The 11,586-nt window shown below is 31.8% G+C and overlaps 3 protein-coding genes across 3 annotated transcripts; all 3 read right to left on the reverse strand.

Moving 5' to 3' along the window:
* Window positions 1-5,382: 5,382 nt before the first annotated feature.
* LOC130981125 (pentatricopeptide repeat-containing protein At5g39350-like) lies at window positions 5,383-7,282 on the reverse strand. The gene is made up of 4 exons (XM_057904747.1): window positions 6,972-7,282; window positions 6,127-6,460; window positions 5,921-6,069; window positions 5,383-5,545 (listed from the first exon to the last, which is right to left on the reverse strand). Exons 1-4 carry the CDS (start codon window positions 7,280-7,282, stop codon window positions 5,383-5,385), a joined length of 957 nt encoding a protein of 318 aa, XP_057760730.1.
* An 895-nt stretch (window positions 7,283-8,177) lies between these two features.
* LOC130981126 (uncharacterized) lies at window positions 8,178-8,612 on the reverse strand. The gene has a single exon (XM_057904748.1). It carries the CDS (start codon window positions 8,610-8,612, stop codon window positions 8,178-8,180), a length of 435 nt encoding a protein of 144 aa, XP_057760731.1.
* A 48-nt stretch (window positions 8,613-8,660) lies between these two features.
* Window positions 8,661-9,245, reverse strand: LOC130981127 (F-box/kelch-repeat protein At3g23880-like). Its single transcript, XM_057904749.1, has one exon. It carries the CDS (start codon window positions 9,243-9,245, stop codon window positions 8,661-8,663), a length of 585 nt encoding a protein of 194 aa, XP_057760732.1.
* Between the last annotated feature and the right edge of the window lie 2,341 nt (window positions 9,246-11,586).

Consider the following 11,586-nt stretch of genomic DNA (forward strand, 5'->3'; position numbering starts at 1 on the left):
TAAATTGGATATACCGCTTTATGAAAAAATATATAGAAACTATTACAAAGATTACCTTTATGGTGAACATATGTATTTTTTATTTATATTTGTTGCTTACCCTCATTAGCATTAGCAATGCTGCCTTATTGCTATTGTAATTATTGCTGCCTTATTGCTATTGTAATTATGTGCAACATGGCCATCTAAGATAGTGTTAAATCACGAAAAAATCAATTCAGTCAAGAAGCTGAACTATCTATCTATCCCCATCATATCCCATGAAATGATGATGAAAGAGTATAATAATGAAACAAAACTTGTGTCACAATTCATAGCATGTTGATCTGTCTAACGGATATAACGTATAAACTACTATTCTATGCACCATAACCAAATGGTATTGATATAAGAGTAATTATTGTAGAAAATCATACTAGTTTATAAAGTGTTTTAAAGCACTTGTGAGAATTGCAGTAATTAGATTATGAAGATTTAAAAATACAATAAAATTTGTCAGTACTTTGATGCTGCATTTGATTGAATAAATTAAACGCTGCCATGGCCAACTTTCACATAACCTCCCATAATAGTTGTCCAAGAAATTATTGATTTTTCATCCTGACAAAATTGAAACAAATGTGGACGATATCTATCAAGAGGCTCAATGTGGCATCCATCAAAGACCCACGAGAATAAGCCGAAATCATGGCGTTCCAGGACACGGTACTTCTCTGCGCCATTTCATCAAACACGTGGCGTACACACTCAACATAAGTGCACCCAGCATATATGTTAACGAGTGCAGTTTGAACAAATAAGTCATCTTGGAAGCCAAGTCTCACAATATGGCCATGAATCATAGTCCCATGAATAATGAACCCAAGGTTGGCACAGGCCTTTAGGAGCAAAGGGTAAGTGAAGGCGTTCTCATCCATGGAAGTGTATATGTTTTAAGGTTTCAGTAAAGAACCCATTATTAGTAGAATCTTGAATCATCAAGTTCCATTGGTAAAAGAGCTTTCTGAAGCTGCTAAGTGACTGCCATTTGAATAATGGATAATTACCTGATTTTGTTCTTAATTGTTTTCATTAATACTTCAAATATCCGAAAATTAATTTGTGTGACATAATTGATATTTATTAATTTATTATTTTCTAACACCAAGTCGTATATTTTAAAATAAAAAACTTAATTGACCATTTCAAAATATTAGAATGTAATACAAATCGATTTATCAAACGAATTTTAACTACCAAAATAAATATTATTATCTTACATATAAATATTAATTATTAAAATCAGTTTTCATCAGAAAGTTTACATACACCTCCCATACTCTATTATTATCATAACCTATTTAATAATGCTACAGAAACTTTATTATTCTCCCATACTCCATTAATAGCATACCCTATTTAACTATGCTGCAGAAACTAAATACATCTTTTTTCTTATCATTTCAAGCTCAGTAAAAGAAACCCGGACCGATTTGAAATTTTTTTTAAGAACAAAACCAACCCCAAAATGACACCGGTTGACGTTTTTTTTTTTTTCAAAACCCTAGCTTAGTCCTTCCTGAACCCATTTACCCACCCCCAGCTCTCTCACTCTCACCTCGCCTTCCAAAATGAGAGCCACCCCCCCCCATCTCTCTCTCTCTCTCTCTCTCTCTCTCTCCTCAGTTCACCGCCACGGCGCCACCGCATGCTCGCCTCTGTATCGCGCGCCTTGCTTGTGCTCGTCCTCGCCGGCGGCAGAAGCAGCAGGTCCCGGACTGGTCGTCGTCGTTCTCTGTCTCCTCACCGTCTCGCACTCTTCCTTGCGCTCGTCGTCGCCGAGTGCTGATTGTCATGGTCGTCTTTTTGCTTGGAGTCTCGCCATCAGCTTCCTCCCCGTCGGCTTCTTTCGCGCAACCAGAAGCTGGTCTCAATTTGGTGAGTTTCAACAAATTCTCCAATAATCCACCAATCGGTTTGATTAATGGTTCGGTTCTGACATCTATGAATTGCAGTTTAGTTTGTTTTGCAACATGTCATGTTACAACTATTGCTTTGCAGTTTAGTTTACCCTGTGACCCATACTCCCAAGAGATCCATACTCCAACCTGTTTGTTTCGATGCATGTTACAATTAAATCTTTTCTTTTTTTGTATATATCATTAATTTATGAATAAAAAATTGTGTTTGCTTAAATCAATTCTTTAGATGAATTCTAATCCTCTATTTATAGGGGAAGAGAATCATCACTCTCTCCAACCCTCTAACCTGATAGAACCATCAATCTCTCCAATCCTCTAAACTTATATAATGAAGTCAGTTTTCATTGTTTTCTATATTATACTAATTGCATTTTCATTTCGTCCTAGTTATGGTGCTTATCAATTCTTCAAACTAGCCCTACAATGGCCACCATCCTTTCAGCTTCTATATGGAGTACTGACAACCCAGAAGAATTTCACAATACACGGTTTATGGCCACAAACTACCTCTCCCCCTTGGCCAGATAATTGTTCTCCAAACGATTATGTGGCATCCCGAGTGAGTTAATTAATTAGATTTTATCTATTTTTATTTATCTTGTTATTTAATAAATTAATTGTTAATATTTTTGTGGTTTATTCTAATAGATAAAGATATTGAGGCCTCAGTTAGCAATTGATTGGCCAAATCTATATGGCGAAGCACTCAATAACCGATTTTGGAGAGCTCAATGGAATAAACATGGAACTTGTAGTCTTCCTACCTTTACTCAATTTGCATATTTTAGATTAGCCATTAATATTAAAAATAGGTTGAACATCCTAAGCATGCTAAAAAATGCAAGAATAAGCCCTAGTGAAACTCAAACTTATAATTATGTTGATATTGTTGACGCGATAAAAGTTAAAATTGGTCCGGTTGAACCTCAACTATCATGCGTAATGCCTCAGAATGATGTGTTATTGCTTGAGGTTCGCGTGTGTCTAAATGCAATGGGAGTTAGATATATCTCATGTCTTAGTAATTTCGGCTACAATGCTAATTTATGCCGAAGAAATTCTATTAAAATACCCGTGTGATATTTGTTTGTACTCAATTATTATTATTATTGTTGTTGTTGTTATTATTATTGTTATGGTGTATTGTTATTATTATTATTGTGTAAGAAATATGAATTAATTGTTGAATTTTCAAAAATAAATATGCTTGTACCCAATTATTATTATTGTTGTTATTATTATTATTATGGAGTGAAAAACCCTAAACCCTAAACAGGTAATTGATTTGGTTCTGAAAAACAGGCACTGCTTTCAGTGATATCATTCTTCTTTCTGAGTTCACATTTCTCCTCTCTGGAGAATCAATAGATTCAAGTAGCTAATTTACTTCTTTGTTCTTTCTGTAATTTTTACTCATTGGAGAATTTGTAATTACTAATTAGGCCTCTCGAGTCACTTTTATAGAAAATGTGAGAGAAAATTCAAATAAAGATGTAAAATTCGAATTATGTTAGTACCACAAAAGCAGGAGGAAGGGGTTGAAGGAATAGTGACCTCCAAATGTGAAAACATTATACCTAACACGCAGTAATATCACATAGAACATGATGGGTGCAGTGGAGATACATCACTTTTTTCATCCTTGGTGTAGATTCAATGTAAGTCTCTGGTTTTAGTCTCTTCTCCTTTAAATCATTTCAGTTGTAAGTGATGAAGATTTCTTGGAGGTTAAAAGTCAGGACCATAAAAATGATGTTTGGGTATGTGGTTAGTTATCAATTAGGAGCATTAAATTTTAGGATCAAATATTGAGAATTTTACTTATAAATAAGTCAACTTCACTCAAGTCAAATTAGTTAAAGTTTATAAATGCTAAATATTGCTGAATTAGTTTTTAAAAATGGTATAAAGTTTTTACTTTTTCCTTCTCAATAAAATTTAATAGTTATATACAATTAAAAAGATTTTAAGTTTAACATATGTAGTTTTTATTGGTTTAATTATAAATATATATTTTCATATAGTTATCAATAAAATATTATCGCACTATTAACACAATTTGATTTTTGTAATTATTATTAACTTTAAAAGCCATATATTGTTATCATCATAATGATAACACACAAACTTTACACTTCTATCATGGTCAAACTCTAAAATACTTACAAAATTAATGAAATCAATGACGAATTAGAAATCATTTTGAATGATTTTTCAAATATTCGAATGGACCTAATGCATCAAACTTAATCTTATATTACCAAGTATGGTTTAATTTGCTCCAATTTTCTCCATATTCTGAAAAGTTAGCAACTTATGCTACTTTTAATAATAATTTATTGTCCGTTCAATTTACCAACATGCTACTTTTTGTGCGAAAAATATTTTTTTTAGTATAAGAAATAGGGTAAATTAGAGTATTAACTATTAAGTATAGACTTGTTTTATTAATTATCATTTAATAGTCTATATAAAATTATACATTTGAAGGTGTTATAAAAGCACCCTTTTGTTAATATAACAAACAAAGAATCAACACCTGAAACAGAAAATTGAGTTGGTTCTTCTAGTGCAAGCAACCTTAGAACCCTTCAAGGCAACAACTTGAGAGAAAAACAATGGGAGCAATGAGTACAAGCATAATGATTTATACAAATATTAAATTAAACACAATGAGCAATAAACACACTTAATAAAAAGACAAGCACTTACAGCCTTCTAAACATTTTCATTGGTTACTCTTGGGGGATGAGTTTCTTGAAGACCGAGCTTCAATTTGGAAATAGACATATTAAGTGGCTATATTAGAAGCAAAGGCCTCCCAAAATTTCGTATAGAATGTGCATCAATGACTACCTTTGCCAACAATGCCTGATTTTACAAATATGTGCAAGTCAGAGATATAACACGCATATAATCTCACATAAAAACAATAGTCACGATATAAAAGTTAAAGTTTATACTTGGGATGAAGCGAGAGGAGGTCTTCTCAACACATTTTGCAGGCTTGGAGAGTAATCAGTATGAAACTGGACTAATGAGAACTGTGACAATTTCAACTCCAAGTTGAGCAAAACAAAATAGATACTCAATCACAATGTTAATAATAAAAGAATTGTGTTTTGAACATAATAACCAAACTCCTCTCGCTAATCTTGTACAGCTGACTTTACAACAATCTTTTTAATTTTTTCTCTAAATTCTGACCATTCTTCAGTTTTGGTATTTTCCTGGTTTTCCTTTGCCAAGTCATACTCATGTTACAAACGTGGTACTTTCTCCTTCATCACATCCATTTGAGCTTTGAGTGCCTTTCCTTCCACATAAACACTTCTCTTTCTCTTTCGAGTCGTGTTCAGTTCTTTTCGAGAAGCCATGATGTTAGCATTAGTACTTCTGATTTGCTTTTCTAGCTCCTTTCTCATTTCCTCCAAACGTGCCAACTTTTGTCGCAGCTCTTTTCTGACGCCACCATATCATTGAACTGATTCTTGTTATTTTCAAGGTCAGATTTTAAGTTATCAGCTCTCGTCAGTTCTGAAGCAGTGAACTCAATTTTCATATTTGCTTCAATGTAGCTACTACTACAATGTGCAAACACAGTTGAAGTTTCAGAATATCAATGCTCTCATTGCTCCTGATAAACCATTATTAGCAGACAAACTGGAGAGATAATCTAAGCTGGTTTTCATGATGCAGCAATGTTGAGCATCCAAGAACACTAAAGCATCATTATTATTGATGGTGAAGTCTCATACTATTATCAGTGCTTCCTTGGTCTCTTCATTTGGAGAAAATGAAATAACATCTGTGCTAGGAGAGAGAGACAAATCCTGTAGTAGGGTAAGAATCACTTGAAATTGGCATAATCTTATAAATGCAAGATTACAAATTGACATGACCAGAAGAAAAAGTTTTTGTTGTATAACCTCATGTCTTCAAAGGTGGTTCTTTTTTACGGGTCATTATTCATTGTTACAGCTTGTCCTGCATAGCTACCTTCTTGAAGAGTAAAATTTAGATCTTCTAGCATCTTATAGATATTGGCCAACTGAACACGTGACTGATTTCCTGCTGCAAATGTATGAAATCTACCACCGATCTCAACCTAGCTCCACCCACATTCTTTAACCAGTTCTTTACCATCTATCAATTTTCTCATTACATGCGCCTCTTTCCACTTGCCGAATGAGGTGTACAGATTAGCCATCAATACATAATTTCCAGAGCTACTAGGACTAAGCTCTAGTAACTTGACAGTAGCAATCTCCCCGAGCTCAACATTACCATGGATCCTACAAGCACTGAGCAAGGGAGCCCAAGCTTGCACTTGTGCTTCCAAGGGTATCCCCTGAATCGTACCTAAAGCTAAGTCAAGCCGGCCAACTCGACCAAGAAGATCTACCAAGCAAGTGTAGTGTTCTATCTTAAGAGTTATTCCAAAATCTTTTTGCATACATATGAAGTACTTCAATCCATCTTCTACTAACCCTGCATGGCTACAAGCCAGCAAAACACTGGTGTAAAACAACAACATTTGAAATTATCCCTTCTATAGTTGTCATTTTGCGAAATAGGTCAATCGCTTCTTTCCCCATCCCATGAATATCATAGCTATTTATCATGGAAGACCAAACAGTTAAATCTTTATCTGCCACTTTTTTAAATACTTCTTGGGCTTTCTTGATGCTTCCACACTTGGAGTACAAGTGTATGAGAGATGTTTGGACTTGTAGATCAAATTCCTATCCATTTAGAGAAACATAATCTTCCATCTCTTGTGCTATGTTAATTGATCCTATATCAGCACAAGCTAATATAACAGTGGCAACGGTTGCTCCATCTAGTCTAAAATCTGTCCTTACAGGCCTTCTAAACAAATGCAATGCCTCCAATGGGTGATTCGAATGGGCATATCCTGCAATCATTGATGTCCATGAGAAAATTCTCTTTCTGATAATCAAATCAAATATCCTTCAAGCAGATGCAAGGTCATTGCATTTTGCATACATAGTTATTAGCAAATTTTCAATGGACTCCTCTTTATCGCATCCACATTTGAATACAAAAGCTTGAACGGATGAAGCTAATAAGAGATCTCCTACTTGTACACAACCAGATATAAGATTTAGAAATACAATGAAATCTATGCCAGTACTTTGATGCTGCATTTGATTGAATAAATTAAATGCTTTCGTAACATGGCCAACTTTCATATAACCTCCCATAATAGTTGTCCAAGAAATTATTGATTTTTCATCCATCAAATCAAAAACCTTCCTCGCTTCCTTCATTTGGCTAAAGTGAACATACATTCCCATTAACGCATTGGCCAAAGTAACTTGGGAATACACAAGTCCAAGATTGATCAAGCAAAAATGTATCGACATCCCTTGCCACCAAAAGCTAAAGGAATCTGAATCTGAATCCGAACAATCTGACAAAATTGAAACAAACGTAGGCGAACTTAGCTCAAAGCCAAGAGCCCACATATCTTTCAAGAGGCCGAATGCCGCATCCATCAAAAACCCACAAGAATAAGCCGAAATCATGGAGTTCTAGGACACGACGCTTCTGTGCGCCATCTCATCAACCACGTGGCGTGCACACTCAACATAAGTGTATTTAGCATACATGCCAACAAGTGCAGTTTAAACAAATAAGTCATCTTAGAAGCCAAGTCTCAAAATATGGCCAGGAATTATAGTCCCATGAATCATGGAACCAAGGTTGGCATAGGCCTTTAGAAGCAAAGCGTAAGTGAAGGTGTTCCCATGCCGTTATTGGTAGAATCTCGAATCATCAAGTTCCATAGGTAAAGGAGCTTTTTGAAGCTGCTAAGTGATGCAGAACGCACTACCATTTGAATAATGGACAATTATCCGATTTGTTTTCATAAATACTTTAGATATCCAAAATTTATTATTTTCTAACACCAAGAGTAATATTTTTTAAAATATGAAACATAATTGACCATTTTAAAATATTAGAATGTAATACAAGTTGACTTATCAAATCAATTTTAACTACTAACATGAATATTAAAATTAGTTTTAATCTTAAAAAGTTTACATATTTTTTTCATACTCGATTTAAGTACATCTTACATTTAAATTTGTATATTTACTAGTCAATTAATTTCTTTGATGAAAGAGAGGAGGCTTTTCTTATAAGTCCATGTGCCAAACATGTTTGTTTTGATATTAATATTGTGAATTACTTTGCCCGTGAGACATCAAAGGAAGCCAATTCACTGTTGTGGTTTCCTATAAAAAATATTAGATCACATTTGTTGCCCATTGTCATTGGATGACAAAGTTGTAATGAAAGGGTTTCAAATGTAAAAAGCTTCATCCAAGATTTCTTCACACCAACTTCACCCAAAATGGATATTTCAATGCGATTATTCTTAGCAAAAGAGGAAATCAGAGTAACAGACTCATTGAGCACCGCCAAAGTTCTGATAGGACTATCATCATTTTCTTGTAGCCAAACAATTGATGTGGTTTGAAATGTTTCGGTGCTGAGGTTAAATGACACAAGTACTTGTTCTTCTTCAAGTCCATTAGTGGTATATTCGCTACCCCACCAGTGGCATACTCCATTCAAGTACGCTACAGAAGCATCATGTATATATTCCTTCTTAGTCATTTCAAAATCAAGTTTCTTCCAACAATTACTTTTTAGACTATAAATTTTTCAAATTGTTAGAACAGGCTCTTCTACAAAAGTTTGACCATGAATATAATATACACATTGAATCACTTTATAATCATCATTCACATTATCATAACCAAATCCATGAACACTTACACGCCGATCAAAGTCGGGCTCATCATCAGTAATACCCGGCGGAATAAATTTACGTTCGTCAGTTTTGGAGTTCCAAAGTCCTATTTTTACATTAAGAACCTCTTCTTTATAGTAACATATGATACCATTAACACAGTCTATAACTCTATAAAAACCAATTTCTTCAAACAGACTTGGCAAAACTAACGTAACCATGTTTTCATACCTTTTTCCAGAAAGCAAATGCACATCATTTTCATAGACGTCTCCATCACTTTTTTCGTCACGAAAATATCTCCATAGAAGGAGAGACGATGAATAAGAAGTTTTAGATTTTAAATTCTCGTAGTATATATTCTTGAAATCAGAATTCTCAAGTAAATTTAGCCAAGACTTATGTACGCAACTAAATCGCTTCAAAGACTTAACAGGTAATTTTGCTAGAATTTCCAATACAAGATCCTTAGGAATCTTATTGCTATAGGTTGCCATTTGCGCTAAAGATGAAGATGGAACAATAGAAGATAGAGTCTTGCGCTTGTGATGTGCCTCGTAAAATATAATGAAAAATAAATTAGATTCCAACATACAGATTTAGAAAAATTTTAATGATATTACATTTTTGTCGTTCTATTTATTTCTCTCCTAATTAAGATCTCTAATATATAGGACTAAACATCAAACCAATCAAGTTAATTGATTGGGAATATATATCACAAACCTAAATAGAATAAAAGAAAAGCCATCTAAATTGTGAGCACTTGAATTGCATTTGCAATTACAAATATAAATGTATAATTATTACTCATTAAGTTTAGTTTATTCTTAAACAATACTAAATTCTACTAGTTTAAAAAAAATAAACAACCTAAGTTAAAAATAATTACTTATTATTATTATTTTGCCTGTACAAAATAGTAAAGTAAATAAATATTAAAATAGATCTCAAGTTATTATTGTTTGTGCTATGTTGTTGGGCAAATAAAATAAAAAAGAATTTTGGAGGTTAAATCAATATGATATAATTGAAAAAACAGTAAAATTAGGAAGATAATAAAAAATTAGAGCTAAAAATAATTCCATGTCATTAATATTTTGCCTGTACAAAATAGTAAAGTAAATGAATCTTAAAAGAGATCTCAATTTCTTATTATTTGTGCTACGTTGTTTAGCAAACAAAATAAAAAAGAATTTTGGAGGTTAAATCAAAATGATATTATTCGAAAAAATAGTAATGTTAGAAAGATAATAAAAAATCAACTCAAACTTGTTTTATTTAGCATTCATTAATAGTTTCATCATTTAGAATAATAAATAAATATAAAAGTAAATTTTTATCATTTTGTGCTTAGTGTTGCGTTTTCAGAGAGGAATCAAAATGAGAGAATACAAGATGAGAAAATGTCACATCCAACTTAAAACTTTAATCATTAAGTTAATAGGTCTCTCATCTTATATACTCTTCACTTATTCATATTTTTGTCTACGCAGGACTAATTCCTTATACTCCTCACACATGCAACCTTAACAATAATTTAATGATAAAATAATTAAAAAAATTAGATGTAGAAAGATATATCATTATCCAATTTTTAAAGATGCAGAAAATTATTGAATCAAAAATGCAGAAAGTGGACGGATAAGAGAGGCGAAAAAGAGAGAAGATTATGCATTTGAACTATAGTCTAATGGCATAATCTCCCCTCCTTATCTAGAGATCTCGAAATATTCGAATCTCACTTCTAACATTGACAAAAAAATGAGGCGAAAAAAAAAGTTTTAAAAATAAACTTAATTATACAATAAGAGTATATGTTTAAAGAATAACTTAATTATAAAGTGATCCTAAATATTAATTTTGGTTAAATTTGAAAAATCCAAATTAATAGTGTAGTTAGTGACTAAATAAAAAAATTAACATGTCATAGGGAATAAATTACGTATTAAATGATTAGAAATTTTTTTTTTAAATACTAGTGTATGGATCTCTGTTTTATACGAGCATGAAAAGAAATTCATAATAAATAAATATATTGCATGGTATAACTTTTTGTCATGTATAACTGATTAAATTGATGATATATGAATAAAATTAAATAGTTAACTACCATAATACAATATATGAGCATGCACTACCCAAATTTTTTTACTATTCAATATTTAAAATTGTATTTGTCAAGTAATGTAAAATAAAATTTAATTATTTTATATTTAATATATTATAATTAAAAATAACATTTTAATATGAATTTTTACTATTATAAAATTTATAACATAATAATTAATTTTAATGAATAAAAAAATTATATTTTTATGTATTTATATGTTTTATATTTATTTTAAAAAAATAAAATGTTGCATTTTTTATTTTAAAGTGCTCTATATTAAAAAAATATTTATATTCTAATATCTTCTATATTTATTAAAATTTCTCAACACTCTTCTGCTTTTTTTTTATTTTCATTTATATTATGAAATCCAATGAATCAAAAGAGTAGCATATCTGATGCATATAGAGTTAGTTGAGCTTATTTTAGAAATATCTTTTATTTAAAATTGTATGTTCAAATTAAAATCTAAAATAAAGAAAATTAGCATTAAAGTCCTCGTTGAACATGTAATAGCAACCTAAGCACTCATCTAGAATTTTCACTGGAAGATAAGGGAAACCCTTATTATACTTTTATTTCTAGAAATAGTTCATGCAAAGGAAAGAAGAAAGCTGAAAATAATGTAAAGAATTAAGTTACAAATACAACAAACAAATTAAATTAAAGCAGGTGCTATCTAGTTGCTCAATAACTAAATTTCTTTAAAGTTTGATAATTGAATT

The sequence above is a fragment of the Arachis stenosperma genome, chromosome 5 (genome assembly GCF_014773155.1).
Source record: "Arachis stenosperma cultivar V10309 chromosome 5, arast.V10309.gnm1.PFL2, whole genome shotgun sequence".
NCBI classification, from domain to species: domain Eukaryota; kingdom Viridiplantae; phylum Streptophyta; class Magnoliopsida; order Fabales; family Fabaceae; genus Arachis; species Arachis stenosperma.

Coding starts and splice junctions, on each gene's coding strand:
- LOC130981125 (XM_057904747.1), bottom strand. CDS start 7,282: ATGGGAATGTATGTTCACTTTAGCCAAATGAAGGAAGCGAGGAAGGTT. Junction 6,461..6,971: donor GAAAATTTGCTAATAACTAT/GTATGCAAAATG, acceptor GCTGGCTTGTAG/CCATGCAGGGTTAGTAGAAG. Junction 6,070..6,126: donor GCAAGTGGAAAGAGGCGCAT/GTAATGAGAAAA, acceptor GGGTGGAGCTAG/GTTGAGATCGGTGGTAGATT.
- LOC130981126 (XM_057904748.1), bottom strand. CDS start 8,612: ATGACTAAGAAGGAATATATACATGATGCTTCTGTAGCGTACTTGAAT.
- LOC130981127 (XM_057904749.1), bottom strand. CDS start 9,245: ATGGCAACCTATAGCAATAAGATTCCTAAGGATCTTGTATTGGAAATT.